At 37.4% G+C, this 23,780-nt stretch overlaps 1 protein-coding gene across 2 annotated transcripts in view; it reads right to left on the bottom strand.

Annotated features, from left to right (window-relative positions):
• The window catches only part of L (zinc finger protein Lobe), a 1,127,861-nt gene that overhangs the window by 203,441 nt on the left and 900,640 nt on the right, over positions 1 to 23,780 (bottom strand). The window contains exon 1 of one of the 2 annotated variants that reach the window (XM_069825790.1): positions 6,368 to 6,862. The exons of the other annotated variant lie outside the window; for it this stretch is intronic. Within the exon in view, the coding sequence (XP_069681891.1) occupies positions 6,368 to 6,464 (97 nt within the window). The 5' untranslated portion in view covers positions 6,465 to 6,862. Of the gene's footprint in view, positions 1 to 6,367; positions 6,863 to 23,780 lie in introns of those variants that run through there. 2 annotated transcript variants of the gene reach the window in all.

Raw genomic sequence — 23,780 nt, 5'->3', positions numbered from 1 at the left:
CGTCCTCAAGTGAGGTTGACCACTGGGATCCGGAATTAACAAACATAAAAGATCAAGGGAAATGAAACGAGCAAAATAATGATTCGATTTGTACATTAAAACAAAAATTCACGTGTTAACATATAGATGATAGTGTAGAATTTGAAGAGAGGCCTTCAGCATCTGCGACGAATACATTTCATATCGTGTTATAAAAATTTCAATAGAATAAAATTAGTCTATAAAATATAATTCAGAATAGAATTATCAAAATTTAACCAATGATATAAATAGCAAATAAGCTGGAAAATGATTAAAGTTGATTGACTCAATACCTTGCGATCACTTGCATAGAAAGATTCTAAAATAGCTCGCTTATCAACGTTACGTATAAAATAGAAAAATTATATTTTGGCGTGAGCTGTGACTTTTTTTCGGAGTGGACCCATTCAAGGACGAGATCTCTTATTCCTTGCAAAACTACGACACGGTGCCCCGAATTGTACTTCCTTTCAAATTGAATATAACATAGCCGAATATATTTTATCAACCTTAAAAATTTCATCGCTCTATCCAGGGTTTGAACCTGCCAACTTCAGATTAATAGCAAACGTAACCAATACTCAGCTCTAAGGATGACGATAACTTAACTTATAGAAATGATAAACGGTGTGCAATTCGCTCTGCTAAGCTTATATCGCCGGCCTACAGGTGAAACACACTAAGTCAGTTTTTAGTAATTTCAGGTTTTGGATGTTCCTTATGTAAAATTTCGTGAACTTTCGTCTGGTGAAGTCCATTATGTCATATCTATAATTCTTTATGAGATAATCAATAATTTCAATTACCACTAAATACCAAATGAACGAAAATAAACACGTGCAACACACTAAGTCCGTTAGTGGGTTTCACCTGTCAATTTCAGTCTTGTTTTATGCAGTTCAAATTAAACCTTACATTTAACACTTGACTTAATGTTTTTCACGCCACTATTAGGCCTATTGTTATCCTGAAAAGGTTTGAGTTGCAAAAGTGGAAATTCGCACCAAATGTCTTATTATTTATATCTATTTTCGTCTGTGAGTTGTACTAAAAACATGTATTGGATTATAACTCGATTTGAAGTGGTTTAAAGAGGAAAGAAGATAGCAATGTTGTTTCAAGGTGAATGATTTATTATTATTATTATTATTATTATTATTATTATTATACTGTTTTGTATGAATAAGTGAAAATTCACTAGAAATAGCTAGACCACCAGAAGAGTATTTAGATGACGAAGAGGTGGTGGTAGAAACAGAAGGTGAGCAACATATCTCTGGTGATGGTTCAAAAAGACAGACAAGATTATAATATAAATCTACAGAGGATAAACCGCATTCACCAAAAGTTCCAAAAATTGTTGACTGCACAAAACGAATTAATGGCTGCTCTGGCAAAATTTCAGAACAAAGATATTAAAATTCCAAACAATTCTGGGAGCTAAATTGTGACAGACAAAATGATATCAATTCAAATAACGTGGTCATTGATATACGTAATAGGGTTGCCAGATCTCCGGGCACCGCCCGAAATACCCGGTTTTATGAATCCATCTCCTGCCGAATTGCGTTTAAAATGTTAATAATATTGGCAATGTTGTAGTGAAAATTCACTGTCTAACAAATAACTTTGAAAGTGAGCATCTGTGTCAGGTTTACAATGACGCAAGCACGTAGGCCCTAACTTTAAAAGTGAGCGTCTGTGGTAGAGTTCAAGTTTCAGCGCGCTTCTTTTTTCGCCAATCGGACACTAGTCTCTCTCATATTACGCCAACAATCACTAACAATGAAAGATGACGTAAATATAAAATTAAGACAGATAATTTTGATATGATGAGAATATATTTCAGAAATATGACTTCAATCAACCATTGTCAATTAAATTTTGTCATTAATAAAGTTTTGTAGCAGTATTTTAACCAAATCTGAATGCATAACAATGGAAAAATGTCAAATTTAAAGCTAAATATTCACTTCACAAGTCAGTTCTTACAGCTTTATAGTGCAGTGCAGTCTGTTATGAGAAGTGAGGGAATTTCTGCGAGTTTTTTTTTTTTAAGTATTGTGTTGTGTTGAATATGAATCCGGCAAAAATATACTTTATTTCTTTTCGTGATGAATTGCTGGCAAATGATAAGTACAAGTACTGCTAAAAAAAAGAGAGGATGAACTTTCTTGCAGGTGTAAAGTGTGCAATGTTTCATTTACAGTAAAGTATGATGACGTTAAAGCTGTTAATAAGCATTTGGAATCAGAGAGGCACAAAGAACATTACAGAGTACAAAGTAGGAATAATTCTACTCTGAAATTTATGTCCCCACGATATTCAGTTGATACTCAGTTACAGCAACTGAGTTGGCTTAACATTTCATGGTTTAAAACATCACCCCTCCTACAATTCACAAGATTGTGGTAATCAACTTTACTCTTGTGTTTTCAATGACTCTTCAGTAGCGAAAAAAATAAGTTGTGCGCGAAACAAATGTGAAGACCAAGTTACAAGCGTTCTTTTACCACTCTCACAGGAATGGCTTCTGAACGACTTAAAAATACCCCATTCTCAATTGCTTCAGATGCGTCAAATAAAGGTAGCAAGAAGCATTTCCCATTAGCGGTGACACATTGTTCTGTAAAACATGGAAAACGTAGCGATATTCTAGACTTCTATGAATACAGTATAATGAGAGTGCTGAAGATATTTCAAATAAAATTATATCAATTGTTACAGGAATTGGACTTAGTTTAAGTAACATTGTAGCTTATTCGGCTGACAATGCATATTTAATTATGGTAAATACAATTCAGTGTTCAGAAAAAATGAAATACAAAAATCCTAATATAGCCTAGTAAAGACTAATTGTTGCCATGTACAGTAGTGGCAAAAAACCGGACCGACGGAATAATCAAAGCCCCCGAAATGAGCCACTGCGCATGCCACGCCCGCATTCACAAGATAGCGAGTAATCTATTGAAATTGGTGCAGTTTCGACTGCTGACGTAGTCCATTTCGAAAGCCATTAGAAAATAAGCTGGTAAAATTCAAGTTCTGGGAATAATAAGTTAATTAAGTAGTAAAATATCGCTGCAATCGAAACGTATTGGGAATAAATTTGAATAAGGAACAAAAAAAAAGTTTCCTTTCCAGGCAGGATTCGAACCACGAAAGCCTTAGTTATCAGTGTATCGTGGCTCTGGAGTGAACAAGGCTCAGAAATCAGCTACAAGGATCGGTCCGCTTTTTTTTTATCACTACTGTACTGTAGTCTTACTGCATAATTGTGCCAGATTGGTTTTAAATTCCTTAAGTATGATGTTGAAGCATTAGTCTTCAAAATATATTCCGACTTCTCGTCGTCATGTAAGAATGTCGAGGAACATAGGTCGTTCTGTGAATTTACTCAACAGGACTATTTTCAGATTTTGCGTCATATTCTAGTTCGATGGTTGCCCCATCATTTAGCTCTTGAACGCTTTGTTAAAATGTGGCGCGCTTTGAAAATGTATTATTTGGCGAAAGGTGAAAAAGAAACGCATCCTTTAATTTGGAAATTTGTATGTTTTCTAGTTGAAGCAAGTAAAGCGATTGGGTTGGAAGTAAATCCCGAAAAGACTAAGTATATGATTATGTCTCGTGACCAGAATATAGTACGAAATGGAACTATAAAAATTGGAGATTTATCCTTCGAAGAGGTGGAAAAATTCAAATATCTTGGAGCAATAGTAACAAACATAAATGACACTCGGGAGGAAATTAAACGCAAAATAAATATGGGAAATGCCTGTTATTATTCGGTTGAGAAGTTTTTGTCATCTAGTCTTCTGTCAAAAAATCTGAAAGTTAGAATTTATAAAACAGTTATATTACCCGGTTGTTCTGTATGGTTGTGAAACTTGGACTCTCACTTTGAGAGAGGAAAAGAGATTAAGGGTGTTTGAGAATAAGGTTCCTTAAAAGCCAGTAAGTAAGTAAGTAAGTATGTATGTTCCCAAGAAGATGAAGTAAATGAACCTACATTGTCAGTGGTAGAATGTATTCTGTATTTTGTTAATTGTACACTTCCAATTTTCTGTAAGGTGATTAAATTATTATAATGTGAAAATACGCTTTTCAACCGAGGTGCACAAAATCATGTTGGGAGTAAACTCAAATAGAAAGTCTTACATAATTACAAAACGAAAATTGTTCTTATTTCATACAGATGAACTTATGATATATTAACATTACATGCGTAATGGGAAGCTTAGTCATAGTTCAGTCAGCTGATTCATTAATACAATCACGATTCGGTCTCCGACAAGCCCCTCTGGCATTTGCGGTGGTCAAAGCTTGTGAATGAGATTCTTTCCGAGTGCTTCGATATTTTCATTTTCTTTTCAGTCATATAACTTAGACTACTTTGACTGACGGACAGAGTTCATTTTCAGTATGTTTACAACAACAAACAAGCCAGTTGGAAATATTAATGAAAGTCGTAGAGCTCTACAAGCGTGTGGAGCGAACTGGTTATCAAGTCGAACTGGTCGATCGTAGCTTACATCCTGAGAAAGATCGATAGTCTTCTAGATCTCCGCAACCTACGAATAATACGAAGGAATGCAATGTAGCCTACGCCTATCTACTTTCTTACGCATTATTTTATCTTATTTATTTTAATGATTAACTTCAATCTACTACACAATGATTATTTATATAATTCCTTAAAATAATGTCTATTTATTAAAAATTGTGTCATTTGAAAACAATTGAATTTGTAAAGAAAATAAAAATTGTCTATTAACTTAATTAATATGCCTCAAACATATGAATAACGAGGATACTTTTCAAACTCCTAGGGATGTTGTATGCTAAGCTCATATTATGACTTACATAAACTGTCACAAAATGTTACACGAATGGCAAAGGTAATAAAATGAAGTAGACCCTACGATAGGCACGACGCCGAGTTTCCACAAACATACATATACAAATTTTCGCGAGATTCGAATCCAAAACCGTGGTTTCCAAACTACATAGCGACTAGACTATGTCTTCCTGAAACGCTGAGTACCATGTATTTTATTTATAACATTTTATCTCATATGAAGGCGCTATTGTGTTCCAATGAGCATATTAATTATTGACAAATAGGCCCAGAACTAAGATAATGTTTTAATTTGTTATTTTACAACGTTTTGTCACCTGCTGTGGTTGTGTAGCCTCTGAATGAGATGAAGGTGATAATGCCAACTAAATGAGTCCAACGCCGAAAGCTACCCAGCATTTGAACTAGGACATGAATTAACCGTGGACACACTAATTAATAAGATTAAGGGAAAACTAAGAAATGAGGTTCGCAAAATACACAGTGTAATCTCAGTTTTACGAGCGTGTTTATTTTTTTAACGTAGACCTATTTGTCTTAGTTTTCGTAAAAATGTTAAAAACAAAATACCCAAATTTTGTATGTTTTAATTATAGACTATATATTTTTTTTCTATTTGCCTAAACTGTTTCCGTCTTATTTTACATTGTAGCCTAAGTTTTTGACACATATCAGATCAAGATGGTATTCACATGAAAATGCTAGGACAGAATATGGACTGATTTCTCATTTAATGAGTCAATTCTCGATGTTTCACATACGATAACAGGAAATTAACAATAGCTATTTAAGGTACACTTTTACAATTGTAAACATACATGAACATCGTGCTAATCACATTGGATGGATGATCATCCACCTCTGCTTCGGCATGTGGGCATGGGCCAGCAGCCGGCTGGTTGGTCTGAGCCCTTAAAGGGCTGTAGCGCCAGAAATTATTATTATTATTATTATTATTATTATTATTAAACATATTACTCGTTGCGCGAATGATTGCCGGCGGCCAGTAGGCGAACTAAAACATCAACACTGGATCGTATCGTATAACGCAGCGCCAATGCCTCTCTCGAAATCGGCAATCGTTCGCGCAAAGAGTAATACCTCAAAATTCCTCCGAATAATACCAAATCTCTACGTAATTTCTCTAAATTGTATGCAAACGTTTACGTTTCCAGAAAATCTGAAAAATAACCGAGAATGTAATTAATAGAAGTTAATAAAATCTAAATTAGCTGTACAACTAAAAAAAAGTACAACCTAAATCTCAAAGTACTGGAGTATTTAACATAGCTCTCTCGTATCTTTCTCTTATAGGCCTCTAGTATAGGAAAGAAATGGCAATATAGCAAAAACAGAAGTCATAAGGAAAGAGTTCATAACGAATTACGCCTCAGGGAAAGGAAGTAAATAATCCGCTGTTAGGTTAAGCAATCCCTGGACCTCCCGGAAAGCAAAGCTAGAAAGTAACAATGTCATGTCATGTACCTTTAATGTCCTGCTCGCTGACGTTGTGGTTCTCCTTGTTGGCTTGGATCTTCTCGATTAGCAGTTCAAGGCGACTACTGTTTCCTTTGAACAACATTATGACTGAGACAAAAACGAGACGTGGAGTCCAGGCTCACTAAAGCTAACATTAATCCAGGTTTTTACATCCATCAACAACGAGTCTAAACAGCTACACAACTAAAACACCTCTGTTCATCTCCTGCTCGCGCGTTGGAGTCACTTTGTACACAGCTACTGTCCTAATCGATATACAGATAATCACAGCACAGTCACCTCACAAGGGGCGTGCCCAGCTTAACACACAGAAAACTGTAGACAAGCGACTATGAATGAACGTAATATAAATAAGGTTTGTTTTGTATCATGCCACTGTCACTGTCTGGCCCATTCACTCACTGGGCGACTGAGCTTCACGATGTGTTAGCGAGGCTCGGGAGCATTGAATCGTGCGGTCACCGTGCTCACCGATCGAGAGCAGCTTCTGGACTGCTGGACCCTCGAGTGTTTGTGAAGGATCTCCTTGAAGATTTGGAGAGGGTGGTGGCGGCGATGGTGGTGGTAGTAGGGGAGGGAAGAGGTCTTGTCGCTTCTTGGTTATTGTGTTGTCTCTGTCAGACAGAGAGCGCGCGCGATCCCCTACCTCGCTCTCTCGCATGTGACCGGCAGTAGGTCCCTTCAGCTTTTCACAGATTTCCCCCCCACAGAGCGGAGCGAGACGGAGAGAAGTGCACATACACAAGAGTTCAGCAGGCGCCCTGTGTTACATTGCCAGAGGTCTCCCATTGGTTAACCAGATTGGTGGAGCGCCCCCTGGGAGGGCGGAGTCTTACGAAACTTCACTCCCTGGGGGACGGACAGGAGGCCCCCTGCTTGTTTCAGAGTGACCTCTACCATCGCAACTGTGCCCCTCATAAAAGCCCAATCCCCATTAAGTTCCTATCAAGTTGCGAAAACTTGTTGCAATTTTCGGTAGTGTTAACGGAGCCGACGTTAAGAGCGAAGCGAACGCTAACGGAGCGAGAACGCCGCCGCCGCAAAGCTTCCATAGAACACCGGCCGGCTCCCCGCAGCGGCAAGCCGCACTCACAACCCCGACACTTTCGCCTCCCAAAAACAGCGACGTGTGAGTGACGTCTATTGTGTTGCCTACAATTAGCGAAGTGTATGACCGTCTGTGTTTTTCTTTCTTATGCTCTGAGATGACTGTTGGACAGGCCTAAAGCGGTTACACCACAAATTGTCTTCCAAAGTTCAGTTTGTACAGGGACATCATTTTATTTTTACTAACATTTCTAATATTAACCTGGCTATACCTTTGGATCAACGGTTGCTACCACCTTCCACGACTGGAGTTCGATGATACTGACGTAATATACAAACAAATCACTTTACTAGGTATAGGAGGGAAGAAAAGTAGTTCATCCATTTACATAAATTAGGAAATATCACGCTTTTGAGTTTGATAATTTTCATTAGGTTTTTGTTTAATCAAAATACAGTACAGTATTAACAATGAGTGTTTTACTCACGAACTGAGCTGTCCATGAGGACGTATTCATTATGCAGTGTATATTCTTACTGTCTACCGCACATTAGCGTACATTATAGAGAATGAAGTTAAATTGAAAAATAATCATAATATGGATATTTAAACACATTTTTGAAAATGGTGGCCGTTCGTTTCGATACACGCTTCAGTTCTAATGTGTGTAATTCAAATTACGAGTTTCGTCTTTTGTACTAGTAACTCATGTTGAAATAATTCTGTACCTACTCTGTAAAAGATTATCTTACGTACTGTAAATTCAATCTTCACTTCTGCTCGATCCGAAAAGATAAAATTACTCAGACATGCTATCTACTGTCCGTCCAAGTGGTTATGTCGCAGGATCGTAGAAAGGGGGGAAATCACGTGACAGTTAATTACTTAACGAGGCCCTTTTATTTAAGTTATTTTAAACAGTTGTATGGGTATAATATTACGTAGACGTCCAGTTCCTAACAGAAATTAATGTTCTCAGAAAAGAGCTAAGACAGCCCAGCCACTAGTCTTTACAGAGAGGCGAATAGAAGCAGGTGGGAAAATCGGAATGCGACGTAGGCAAATGGACGACAGTACCTGTGCGAAAATGATGTAATATTGAAAGCTCACTGGAAAACGCGAACATATTTTTGGAACGTACTGTTTACTATGACCGTAAGGCTACTATGACTGCATATGCGGTGTTGGATCTGTGTGGAGGACGATTGAAATTCATTAGTAGAAAGGGTGGGAGTGAAGTACATTCAAAAACTCAGGTACAATAAAAATTGAAGTAAAAATAAAATGATGTCCCTGTACCATCGTTCTAATTCAAGACTACTTCATTATTTTAATGGCCATTTAATTGACTTGAGTAGAGTTTGTAGTTACAATTGCAACTCATCATCATATCAGTATCATCGATGGTCGAGTGGTTACCATGACTGACAGAATATCTCATGTTCGCGAGTTCCCCCAATCGAGAACAATAGATTTTTAGAAGGATAGAAATCTTTATCGTGTTTTTTTTCTTCGAAAGAGAAGTAGGAACAGATAAGAATTTCACAGTAACGTAGGCCTATTCGAGTCGTTGTTCTAAGAGACTTTCTTTTTCCGTTTAACCTCCCCTATTGAAGGACTTAACACTCCAATAACTGTAGGACAGTGTTTCTCAAACTTTTCTGAAGTGGGGACCATTTTTTTAAGCCAGAACAGTTCCGCGGACCACCTTACTCTTGTTCCTTTCGAAAGCAAATTTATCATTTATGTAGCATATTTTAATACCAGTATACTTACATTTTAATGTAGAAATAATTAATTAAAATGAATTTAATTCAATTAATTTTATATTCATATTAACTAATTAAGTTAATGTTAATAGAAGAAAATTTCTTATATCGTCGTTTGCAAACACAGAAATAAAAAAAAAAATGCAGAAACATGCCCGATTTTCAACAAGTAAAAATGCAATTTTGCATGTTCTATTATTGGTGTACGACGTTCAGTACGTGGCCATTTGAATGTGCAGACTGGGTGTCAGCAAATCTATTAAGAAAGTCATAAATACATGAAAAGGTTCGGTACTTTGGTCCTGTTATGAATTCGGGTGGTCCCTAGCTGGGTAACAGACACAGTGCCAGATTTGCACGCAAAAGATAGCGAGAAACACCACGTTCATAGTGCTTTAAATCCCTCTTTTGTTGCTGAGAGTAGAGTGGGAAGACGATAGACGGGTAGGTTAAATAAATTTAATAAAATGTCAGTATTGGGAGAAAAGTGAAAGGCGATTCCCATGTGTCATTTACAAACTCTGAGATTTTCAGCTATAGTGTGATACACAATTCGATTGAATTTTATTTTTTCTTCTGTTTTTTTTAAGGACCACAAAGGCAGACATCGAGGACCACAGGTGGTCCGCGGACCATAGTTTGATAAACGCTGCTGTAGGGGATGTAATGGATTTCTCTGTACCACACACTAAACACTGCCTCAATACAGGCCTTCCCTAGTCTCCACAGAAACATACACAGAACAATATATGAACGAAATAATGTGGGTGATGTAGGCCTACTAACAAACAACACCTTGCCGTAAATCTTTGGTAACATAAAAACCATAATTTCTTACGTAAAACGACCAGGCCAATGTTGGAAGTACGAAAGAAAAAAATTGTAACGTTGTCACATGAAAAGTTTACTCCAACGTCATTCGTGGTAGATGGGAACAGAAGTGTATGTGAATTTTCACGTGGATCGTCTCGCTCCATTTCATATTTAATTTTTTCCACACAGTAGTCATGGAAATATTCTATTGGTTATAGGCCTATGGTTTATGTAATAGGGCCTACTACAATAGTCTACGACATGAAGTCTATTAAATCAAATAAACTATAGTGTTAAAGTACCATCAATTTTTTTACCTGCTTTGAGTATAGATTGTAAGGCCTATAGGCCTATTCAACATGTAACTCTTTTATTGCACTGATAAATTTATATTTATCACAGCCTACTCGTTAATAAAACCTCTACATAATAATAATAATAATAATAATAATAATAATAATAATAATAATAATAATAATAATCCAGTCTGCTCTCAAAAAAGCTGAAAGTTAGGATTTATAAAACAGTTATAGGCCTATTACCTGGTGTTCTGTATGGTGTGAAACTTGGATTCTCACTTTCAGAAGGGACAGAGCTTAAGGGTGTTTGAGAACAAGGTGTTTAGGAAAACATTTGGGACTAAGTTAGCCTACATAACGCAGAACTGCATGCATTTTATTCTTCACCTGACAAAATTAAGAACATTAAATCCAGATGTTTCAGATGGGCAGATTACGTAGCACATATGAGCGAATCCAGCAATGCATATAGCCTAGAGCAGGCCTGCACAAACAGCGCTCAACGAGCGCGCGCGCTCTTTCGGAGCGGGAGAGCTGTGTTTACCGCTCGCCGAAACGGAGAGGAAGATACGTCAGAATGACATAGACTTGCTATAGGTAAAGGAGAGGAGGAGAGGAAAACGACCACTCAGTTATCTAGTGGAGTGCAGTGTGTAGGCCTATTCTCAGGAACTGTTTCACGTTGCTTACCTACTGCTACAGTTCAGTATGGAGGAATCTAAAAGACGGAACATAACATTTAGCATTAAAGATTTACAGCTCGAACTTATTGATCTTCAATGTGACCTAAGGACTAAATATCGTTTGAATAATACTACTAGCCTGGTTGAGTTTTACAAGACTAAACATTAGGCCCTAGCAATAATATCCACGACTACACAGGCTGGCTGTGAAAATGATTGCTATGTTTGGCTCAACATTTATATTTGTGAGCAACTGTTTTCTATAATCAACTTTAATAAAGGCAGACATCGAACATCTGTAACTGATGTTTCATTACGATCAGTAGGCTACTGTTCCTTTCAGATGCCAACAGCATAAAACCTCGTTTTGATGTACTGATAAATAAAAATATAACAAAATGATATTGTACATTACCTATAGAATTTCTATTGCTTCTGTAAAATAAATATTTCTTTATTAATTAATAATAGTCCGAGATAGTTTTGCAAACACTGAACGGGAATTCATTTCATAAGCACTTGTAATAGTACTTCCTTTTGTGTATATTTTGTACGAGATCCACCCCTACTTCCAGTCCACCCTTATACAGAGCGCAGCTAATATCTGCATTCCGCTCATGAGCTGTGAGCCGGCTCGGAGAGCGCAAACCTTGTGCAGGCCTGGCCTAGAGTGTTAATTGGGAGGCCGGAGGAAAAAGACCTTTGGGGAGGCCGAAACATAGGCCTAGATGAGAGGATAATATTAAAATGGATTTGAGGGAGGTGGGATATGATGGTAAGGAATGGATTAAATCATCACTATACAAAATAACTAAAGAAGAAATAAAAAAAAACAAAACCTATAAATATCAAGGACATCCAATCAAATAAAAATGTTATAACAACTGATCCAGAATTAAATCTAATAATATCCCGTCTCGCTCAGGACAGGAACCGATGGCGGATTTATGTGAGGGCGGCAATGAATCTCCGGCTTTCTTAAAAGCCTTAAACTAAGTAAGTAAATAAGTATTATAATAATAATAATAATAATAATAATAATAATAATAGCCCTATAAAATAGACGAGCTTAATGTCAGGTCAGGTAAGGACAGTTCTACAAGCTGAATACCGGTCCATAGAGAAAAATACAGTAACTAGATTAATACCACCACCAACACCATCATCATCATCATCGTCATCGTCATCATCATTACCATATGTCTATATATGGATTAAGAAACTATTTGGTTCCACCTTCTGAACTCAACTGGTAGGCCTCCTTCCTAGTTTCTTCGCTCTTCGGATATTTAACTTTCCTCTCGCTGTATTGTGCAGATGCTTGTATGCTGTTCTGTCTGGATGCATCAGATGACCATACCAAATTTTTCCTGTGAGTACCGACAGTGCTGATGATGCCCTGCATTTTTAACTTGTCACGGATGGCTTCATTTCTTTGATGATCAAGTAACGAAAGTCCTGTCAGTGCTCTTGAAAGCCACATTTCTGTTGCTTACAATTTTCTGAACAGAGATAAAATGTTCCCATGTTATTTATGCTTGTAAGATATGTAGTGTAGTTCTCCCGTACGGATGTGTAGTCTACCTATTCTTTGTGTTGTGTTAGATCTGACCTGTGTTAAAGGTGCGTTAAGCCATTTTGACCACATGATCAGGTTGTTCCACTACTTGTAGGTTCAGAATTCTCACAAGAATAATAACCGAACAGGTTACGAAGGCAAGTCCTTGAACATACGCTAATAATAATAATAATAATAATAATAATAATAATAATAATCATCATCATCATAATACTTACTTACTTATGGCTTTTAAGGAACCCGGAGGTTCATTGCCGCCTTCACATAAGCCCGCTATTGGTCCCTATCCTGAGAAAGATTAATCCAGTCCCTACCATCATATCCCACCTTCCTCAAATCCATTTTAATATTATCCTCCCATCTACATCTCGCCCTCCCCAAAGGTCTTATTCCCTCTGGCCTTCCAACTAACATTCTAGCCTATAGGCCTATGCATTTCTGGATTCGCCCATACGTGCCACATGCCCTACCCTCTCAAACGTCTGGAATTAATGTTCCTAATTATGTCAGGTGAAGAATACAATGCGTGCAGTTCTGTTGTGTAACTTTCTCCATTCTCCTGTAACTTCATCCTTCTTAGCCCCAAATATTTTCTTAAGAACTTTATGCTCAAATACCCTTAATCTCTGTTCCTCTCTCAAAGTGAGAGTCCAAGTTTCACAACCATACAGAACAACCGGTAATATAACTATTTTATAAATTCTAACTTTCAGATTTTTTGACAGCATTTAGGCTAACAGTAAAGCAATCCGCATTATTTCTCTCTAGTTCTTCATTCAGTTGTGACTCCTGTGGTTTAGTAATTTCTTTCGCTCTGTGTTGCAGTTTGGATTGGTGTAGGGTAGATTGCTGTTTCATTTAAATGCATCGTGCTGACCCAATGTTAAGGAAGTTCCGTCATATGCCCGCCTATTATGTAGGTAAAGTGACAAAAGTAAAATCTCGATACCGCAAACAAGAAAACATAGAAACAAACTAAACAAAATCAAATAGACCTAGGCCTATTACTAGGTCTCAGATACATTTCCGTGGGATTGCGGATGGTAGGCCTAAGATAAGAACCTCGCTCGTCTAAGAGAAAATGTAATATATAGGTTACTTCCTCTCTTGACTCTTATAGTAGACCTACAGGACATCTATGATGAAGACAAGACGCTGAAGATAGCTACGCTGGCAAATACGATAATCAAATTCTGTTGTCGGTTCAGTTCGGCCTTTAGACTTAATTTTTCACAAAATGATATGATAATTTGAATAACTGAATATGATCAAGATGTTAATGACACTAACAATTGTGATCATAAAGGAGAGAGTAAAGGGTAACGTAATATCGTAAGTCCTACTCTCCAGTAAAAAAAATCGTTGCCCTTCTTCATTATTCTCTCTGAAAATGGTAGGTGAAAGAAATTCCGTCTTGGTAGCTGAGTTGGCAGAGCGCTAGCTTAGGCCTACGACGATCGCGAACTCGAGTTCAAATCTCGACGTTGGCGGAGTTGTATTTGTGATGCACAAAGCCAAGGTTGTGAGGGTCTTTCTCGGGGTTTTCTAGTTTTTTACTCGTCTCCCACCATAATTCTCCACAATTCCTTTTTCATTATCATCTCCGTCTCGAAAAAAGAGGGCATCTCTTGTGTTTACGTGACGCCAAATCCACCGTGGTACAGTAGATGTTCCTCGCGGTTTGTTCAAGGATTGGTAGACGACAGTGGTGGTCGATTGTAGACGATTCATAGACACTTCCAACTCCCGGGCTGTAAGCTTATACCCTTTCTTTCACCATAACGCATAATCAAAAGTCGCAGGGGAATAGGAAGGCCACTGTAAAGGTCTACTTCTTCCTATCCATCTCCCTGAAAATGTGTTGTCTAGAAAGTCGCGAACATTACGAGCAAAATGCATAGGTGCACCATCCTGTTGAAAATACAACGCGTAGCGTATTTTCAATGTAAGTTAATTGATAGCGTGTGAGTGGAACATGTGTGAAATCCAATCCGGAATTCACTGTCGGGGTGTCAACAAAGTAAGGCCCATTTACACCATCAGAATTTCACCTTCGGTGGGTCTCGATGAAATCTATATTCAAACTTCCTACGGACTATGGTTGGAGACCTAAACTCTTCCATCAAACTTGCCACCACTCATATTTCTTCTAGCATATAACCTGTCACCCATGACATATAGCCTACTTAAAATAAAATAATAAATAAAATATTTTCTTTTCCATTAAATGGTTAACATAATTTAACATAGTCTACTATATAGCCTATCCATTAACTTGTTAACATAATTTAACATATCCTGTATATCTGCACAATATTGCCATCAGTCTTATTTCTTCTAGCATTAACTTGTCACCAATGACAAATACTTGAAATAAAACAATAAATAAAATCATTATTTTCCATTAAATTTTGACATAATTTAACAAACTCTATATCCGTTAAACTGTTAACATAATTTAACATATCTTGTATATCTCAACAATACTTCCACCAGTCTTATTTCTTTTATAGCATTAACCTGTCACCAAAAACAAATATTTGAAATAAAACAGTAAATAAAATAATTCTTTTGCATTAAATTGTTAACATAATTTAACATACTTTATATTCATTAAATTGTTAACATAATTTAACATATACTGTAGGTTTTATCTCATCAATATTGCCACCAGTCTTATTCTTTCTAGCATTAACCGACACCAATGACAACTAGGCATATTTGAAATAAAACAATAAATAAAATAATTCTTTTCCATTAAATCAGTGGTCATCAGCACTCGCTGAAATGTGCAAAGGGTAAGCGGTGCCGTCCCATATGCACCATCGTGCAGCAGGAAGAGATAGAGAGCATACCAGCTAGCAGCTACGAGTGCACCATGGTGCACTGCGTTTTCCGCGGGTAAGAGACGCTAGCCCCAGGGTGCTCTGTGCTGACGATACCTGCATTAAATTGTTAACATAATTTAACATACCCTGTAATATATAAAAAAAATTATTCCAACAAATCAATCAAACCTTATTTTCATATGTAGGCCTAAGTTCTTATAACTATTTAAAGATATTTTTTTTTCCTTCGCCTATTTTACCTCTTCCTTTTAAAACCGACTTAGCAATCCATTGCGGAGTAAGGAAACTGAAAACAAACATGTTGTCAGTACGGCACTTCGCCACCGCTGAGACAATACAGCACATCACATGACATGAGACAAACTACCAGTCACATAGAAAGAAGACAAATCTCTTCCATTGTCCACGCCGGGCATCGAACCATGGACCGCTTGGATCGGAAGCGCGTAGGCTGTCCTCATAGCCAAGGCGTCCAATAATCTATCTCCCATACCATGCCTGTGCTCCCATTACGATAATACCTGACTAGACCTTGCACTGGTGCTGAGATGACAATAAACTTAATGCTGGTTACAAAGTCAGCTTTATAATTTTCTTTACTACCAATATAAAACTAGAATCATTGAATTATTTGTAGTCTGGCACGTAACCCTGGCTTGTCCTTGAACAAGTTGCAGTCTAGCCTCAGAAACGTGGAAGATAGGAAACGTACGACCGCCACACTTGTAGTCTTGTGAAGTTCTGCAAACTAATAAGGTACTATCGCCGTACGTTATCAAATTAGGGTGGCATGTAAGGAGAGGGAGGTTTGGCCTCGCGAGGGTGGCAGGGATCTGATTAGGTCCACGATTATAAAGCACGTCGCAGCACAGCGCTACGAGGCGATTGGTTCTGGTAGGGGGGAGCAGCCCTCCCGATATGGGACGTGGGAAGAACTTGCAATCCACAATCTCAAGATGAAGAAACGGTGACGAAGTCGGATGCACGAACCGCGCGTTCTGCTGCTTTTTCAGCAACTCAGCGGACACAATGAGATGCCTTGCCAATCAATCTCCTGAAAATTTAGCATGGTGTCTTCATCCATGGGTGCCGGTTTACGCGCCGTTATGCGCCAGTTCCAACCTGCAGGACACGGTCGTCGTCGCGTGTGCTTTGTGGTCACAGAGCCGAGGTTCAATTCCTGACTACGGAGGGAAGAATTCGTCGCGGGCAAAATTTGAGTTTCTTAAATTGCTTGTATTTGTCCTACAAGCAATTTGCCATCATGAAGAGCTTCCGGTGTACAATGATAAAAAACACAACATAAAAAATCAACAGGTGCATAGCTTTGCTATGCTGCTGTATAGGCCTATCTTTATGTCGAACTACGTGTGGGTTGTGAGATAAATGAAACAAATATAATACAAAGAGAACAAGGAGAATGCAAAGACAACAAAGGAAATATAAGGAGAACAAGGGGAAGGCAAGGAGAATAATGGGAAGACAAAGAGAACAAAGGGAATGCAAGGAGAGCAAGGGGAATATAAGGAGATCAAGGGAAATATGAGAACAAGGGGAAGGCAAGGAGAAGAACGGGAAGGTAAGGAGAACAAAGTGAAGACAAGGAGAATATAAGGGAAGACAAGGAAAGCAAGAGGAATACATGAGAACGAGAACACAAGGACAAGGGAGAGACAAAGAGAACCAGATGAAGATAAAGAAAATAAAGGAAATGGAAAGAGAACAAAGCGAATATATAAGAACAAGATGACGACAAAGAGCTCAAGGAAAACAAAGAGAACAGGAGAAGAATGGGAACACAAGGATAACAAGGGGAATCGGAGAACAACGGGAACACAAGGAAAACAATGGGAACGTAAGGAGAATAACAGAAATACAAGGCGAACAAGAGGAAGACAAGGAAAATAAAGGGAATGGAAAGAGAACAAAACGAAGACAAGGAGAATAAGGCGAATATGAGGAAAACAAAGAGATTAAAGGGAACACAAGGAGAACAGGAGAAAAATGGGAACATAAGAAGAATGGAAACACAAGGAAAACAAGCGAAAAACAAGGAGAATAAGAATATTACTAGAAGAATACACTGAAAACAAGAAGCAGACAATGAGAATAAAAGGAACACAAGGAGAATAAAAGGAATGGAAGGAGTACAACGGGGACACAAGGAAAACAAGGGGATTACAAAGAGAGCAAAAGAAGGAGATGCATTTTTATGTAACTGTGAGCAGAAAGCTGTATTGTAGTTCTACGTCAAAACCTTTAAATAGGCCTAATCATGGGTATAGTCAGAGGTTTTAGTGTTCTTCGTGGCCTGTCCTCTTTCTCCAGTTTATTATCTTTGCTCTAATACTTCAAGGCGCAGACGCATTAAACAAGACACATATGGTTAAATTCTTAAAATGGGATCAGCACGAAGGGCAGTATACTGTACAGCTGTTTTAGTGGCTTTTACCATTTCGTCATAGAAAAATCCATAGTGAAACTTGTGACGTACAAGATAACAGTTTGGATTTCTTTCGGGTTCCCCCGTTTCCCCCATGACAGACATCAACATAACTTCATCACCATTCCATAGCATTCACCGATCGACGACTGACGGTTTACTATCATTCCCAAAAACTTTAGACTCACAGGTAACATTTTTTATAGGAAAATCACAAAAGTTACAGAAAAATTTTATTAGACTTTTATGTCCAGTAATGTATGATTTATCACCAATTCCTTTTTTTTTAGCAGTTTATATTGTTTACACCATGCATTAGCTTAAAGAGGATAAATTAAAACGTGAACAATGTAAATTAAATTCTTATAAAAAGACTTAGGAAACTTTGGAATCCATCTCTTCAATTCGTTCTATGCAGTCATTTTAGTTAGTGTGTAACAAGGGACAGAAATAGAAATACTGCATCTGTTTCTCACTTCATACGACGCGACTTTAGCATTTGTTGCCTGACTACCAGCGAAGTGGATACTAATTATTTAAACTGTGCATTGTGAATGGGAGGTTTGCGTATTCTTACAATACTAAGTATGCTTTTATTAATAGGCCTAGTAGGGACAACGCTAAAGGTAATGCGTGGAATGAATACGACGGAGGAAGACGAGACTTAGTGTATTTGAGGGTAGAAACTAATAAAAGGAAGTCTCCACAAACAATAGTGTTCTTCTGCGAAGATCTGTAACGGGATTTTCAGAATAATAAGCATACCTTCCAACCAGCAGTACGTAACACTCGCTTCCACACTCCGCTACTGTTACATCAATAAGTAACTTAGAAGTACATGCCTGTTGGTATTACTGTTATATAAGTACAGTAGTATTATTATTGTTAATAATTGAGTCTTTTTTTAATATACCTACGTATGATAACACAGGCATACCAAAATTGACTTACAATTTTTTTTGTGAATTCAGCTGATTTTTATGTTTCTAAGTGTGCTGAATCCAAAAATGTTTTCCGTTTTTCTCTATCACGTAGGCCTACATTTTTACATTTTTTTGCAATCTCTGATTAAATACTTAATATAGGCTACTCAAGTAAAAGATTCTTGAAAGAAAATTGTTTTGCTGTAATTATTATTACACATGTATGTCGAACAATAATATAATAGGCTACTTACTTACATACTTGTGGCTTTTTAACGAACCCGGAGGTTCAATGCAGCTCTCACATAAGCCCGCCATCGGTCCCTATCCCAAGCAGGATTAATAAATCTCTACAATCATATTCCATCTCCCTCAAATACATTTTTATTTTATCCTCCCATCTACGTCTCGGCCTCCCCAATGGTCTTTTTCCCTCCGGTCTCCCCACTAACACTCTATATGCATTTCTGGATTGGCCCATACGTGCTACATGCCTTGCCTACCTCAGACGTCTGAATTTAGTGTTCCTAATTACGTCAGGTGAAGAATACAATGCGTGCAGTTCTGCATTGTGTAACTTTCTCCATTCTCCTGTAACTTCATTCCTCTTAGCCACAAATATTTTCTTAAGCACTTTATTCTCGAACACTCTTAATCTATGTTCCTCTCTCAAAGTGAGAGTCTAAGTTTCACAAACATACAGTACAACTGGTAATATGACTGTTTTATAAATCCTAGCTTTCAGCTTTTTTGAGAGCAGATTGGATGACAAAAGCTTCTCAAGAGAATAATAACAAACATTTCCCATATTTAATCTGCGTTTAATTTCCTTCCGAGTATAATTTATATTTGTTACTGTTGCTCTGAGATAATTGAATTTTTCCAGGTTTTCAAAGGATGAATTTCCAATTTGTATATTTCCATTTCGTACTATGTTCTGATCACGAGACATAATCATTGTCCTTTTGGGATTTACTTCTAAACCTATTTCTTTACTTGCTTCAAGTAAAATTCCCATGTTTTCCCTAATCGTTTGTGGATTTTCTCCTAACATATTCACGTAATCCGCATAGACAAGCAGCTGATGTAACCAGTTTAATTACAAACCCTCTCTGTTATCCTGTTCCTAATATCATTAAAAAATATCAGAAACATGAAATGTAGCTTACTCGCAACTTATCTTCTGAATTGAGTCAACAAAATAAACTTACACACTGAATGACATTAACTCAGATTCATTAACTGTAACAATTAATCCACCGCTGTGGACTATTTCCCTAACGGTTAGCACGTCTTGATTGGGATAATTTACTTGGTTGAGGTTTTTTCCGAGGTTTTCCCTCAACCCATTAAGAGCAAATGCTGGGTAACTTTCGGCGCTGGACCCTGGACTCATTTCGCTGAAATATCTTCATTTCACTCAGACGCTAGATAACTATAGCAGTTGATAAAGTGTCGTAAAATAATCAATTAAAAATATAAGTTATATAACAATTAGGTTTACCAGTACTTTTTGTAGCCTATGAAAACGCTCTCATTCTATATTTTATCACCGTTCTCCATAAAAGTTCGTCACTTAATCCAATTCCTTTCACCTCTACTTTTTTATTCCCGTTCACCTTTAGATTATCGGTTTCTGATTCTATACAGAGTGTTATTTAAATTGTGGGAATCGTTTCAAGGGCAGATTTTTCATTTAAAATAATACAATTGAAGACCTGAATTGATAAACATCCCAAAGTAAAATACAGCTGTAAAAATATTTTAATAAATAGGTTTCAAAACCTTAGATAATTGATTATTTTTATTATATGTGATTTTCGATACGACAGTATTTTACTAAGAGTGCGATATAATTTATTTGTTTGATTAAAAACACAGGTTTAGAGTCGAACTTGGGACATTATTTGTTTGGAAGATAGTAGTCTAACCACAACACATGTCAAGTAAAAAAGACAAATTCTTTAAATTTTGGACTTAGGATGTTTGTCAATTCAGGTCTTCAATTATTTCATATTACATAATCCAAATCGCTTTCTTCTCCAGTTATGGTATAGAATTTTGTGTTTCATCAACTCCACTGACAAAATGAACCAATGTCAATTAATTACAACAAAAGGGTAAAGGAGTGATTCTTAACAAAGAGTTCCCCCCAGCAAACAGCTGGATAAGAAATCACAAAGGTCTAACCCTCTCGGAATGGATAGACGCCCTTAAAATGGTAGGCTATGTCGCTCCGGTCCGAGCTGTACCGGGTAGAAGTCGGGATGGTACCCGCTGTAGGCGCTGTCTCAGCGAGATTGAAACTCTTCCCCATATCCTTGGCTTCTGCCCCTATAGTGAGGCCCTTCGCAACATCCGTCACCATGCTGTACGTTCTATGCTGGCCGAGGCACTGAAGGAAGTAGGGTTTACAGTCCATCGAGAGGTGCAGGGACTAGCCACACAAGGAAGTGTTCGGCGAATTGATATCATAGCCATTAAGAACAACTCGGCATACATTCTCGATCCCACCATCAGATTTGAGACACATGCAGATCAACCGCATGAGGTGGACAGTGAAAAGAAACGGATCTATGAACCAACAATCCCGTTCTATAAAGATAAATATAGCCTGTCCCACATTGATGTAATAAGTCTGATGGTGGGAGCACGAGGTACCATACCCTCCTTCTTTGCCAACAAATGTAAAAACCTGAGCCTAACACACAGCATTGTGAAGGAAATAGCCATTAGTGCCCTCAAAGGATCGATTCAGATATTGAGAAATCATTTGTATGGGAGTGATAATGGAAATTTCAAGTTATCTTAACCGATGGCTGTTGTGGTTTAGATATCAATGCCAATCACTCCGTATTATTATTTTTCTCGCGGCATTCAAATCATTCTAACTTATCTGATAATATCCCCCCTTTCTTAACTGCAAACGCTACTTAGGTATAAATTTTTCTGACATTTTGCATATCTGATTCCCTAACCGTTTCTAATGTGTATCATTTTACCTTTTAGGTGTGTTTCCAAATTATATGTAATACGCTTTGTCAAATCTGGCAACCTTTTCATAAGGGAAGCTAAATTTATTTATATATATAAACAAGGACATCCTCGTTCCATTATACAACAATTTTATGTGAAGGTATGAGTTGAAACAATTTGCGATAATTTAACTGGCCTTGTTCTTTTGAGTGGAAAATTAACAAGAGAGACTTATGGAATTTCTTAATTAGGCCTACACAATATATCGTCCTTGTTCCTGCAATAACTCCTATAAGACATATTTATCGATTTTCAGATTTTTGCTCTATTAAATAACTTAAATAGTGATACAGCAAATAATAAAATCTCCTATATGTAATTATATTTCATTGTTTCGAAAATGTAAGAATTCACAGTCTCCTACGTACGGCTGCCATAGGACGAATAAATGTGTATTTTCTTCCTACTGGAAAATGTTATATTTTGCACACAGGATTTCTTGCAGGAACAACGACGATATTAAGTGTACCGTTGGAACAACAGTATTTCGTTCAAAGAAGCTTTCAACTGGAGCCCTCTATCAAGAATATGTGCCCCAAATCTACGATATGGGCCTCCCAGCATTAGGGACCTATATTCTTTCCGTAGGTAGCCATACTATGAATATTATCGCCCTAAGCCGGGTCTGAGACTAGTCCGATGACTAGAATCCCTGATCACTATATAACAGAATGCTCAGCCTTATAGCTTTGACGGCAACAACTTTTATCAAGTTTACTATACTGCCATCTAGCTACTGTCACGTTATAACTCCCATTTGAATTGCATGGAGCAACTGTACTTCCATCTAGCTGTTGTTTAAAATCGACATTGGCGATCCTGATCATTGTTCTCTTCCACATGCTACCGTTTTTAAAATTGCGATGGTCAGGGCTAGAATAATATTCGCTTACCACCGAAGAAGAAATTTCAGTTAATATCACGGGTCATGTATATTATCCTTGAGGTCTATAGACGATAGTACTCCGGCCTCACTTAAGCCTTGTACCAAGAAAACTTTTGAATGGCCGATTTCTTTACAAGTGAATGGGTCATGAAGCCCCATTACCTGCTTTTCTTGCTCACAGGACTTGACTCCACTCATTATTATCTGAGGGTCATCTGAAAGTCATTATCTGTAGGACATCGGCAACATTAGGTCTAATACTCTGCTATTGTATCGAAGATTTCTAAGAAATTTCAAACATAAGTTACCTAAATGTTTAGAAAGGTTATAAATATTATCCAGCAGGAGATACGCTTGAATGAAGATGCAAGGTAAATATTTTGATTAACTACTTTCTTTGAAGATAAGATAGAATAATACATTTGCCGTTACTCAGAGGCCTATACATAAACTAATGAAACTCGTCTGTTGAACAACGGTTGGGAGTTTTTACAGATTTAACAGTAAGCTTTATGTATAAGTAGCCTAAATTGTTAGTTTTGAAGTGTGAATAAACAACATTAATAAAATTCTGTAAATGGGTACAAACATCTCCGTAAATACTTAAATCAAGGAATAACTTCAACAATGAGATAACTATAAAATGACATAGATACTACTGTATATGAAACACGGCAATGATAAGATTCCAGTGAATTCAAGAAACTTATTTACATGTAGGAAGTGCTACTTCCATAATTAATTATTCGTTCCATTACTTAATAGACGAATTCATAACTTTAGATAATTTTAATACCGGTATATACTTCCTGCGGCTGGGGGGGGGGATCATTGTGCTAACCACACGATACCTACATTCTCGTTGGATGATCGTCAACCTCTGTTTCGGCTGTGTACGCGAGGCCAGCAGCCGGCTGGTCGGTATGGGCCCTTCAAGAGCTGTAGCGTCACGGATTATTATTATTATTATTATTATTATTATTATTATTATTATTATTTATTAGATACTTCCTGATAAGGCTGTACACATAATCTTAAAAATGCTTTAAATAAATACTTGCTATGCTGTG

This window comes from Periplaneta americana, chromosome 5 (assembly GCF_040183065.1).
Source record: "Periplaneta americana isolate PAMFEO1 chromosome 5, P.americana_PAMFEO1_priV1, whole genome shotgun sequence".
In the NCBI taxonomy this organism is placed as follows: Eukaryota; Metazoa; Arthropoda; class Insecta; order Blattodea; family Blattidae; genus Periplaneta; species Periplaneta americana.
This window is presented reverse-complemented; position numbering and strand designations above follow the sequence as displayed.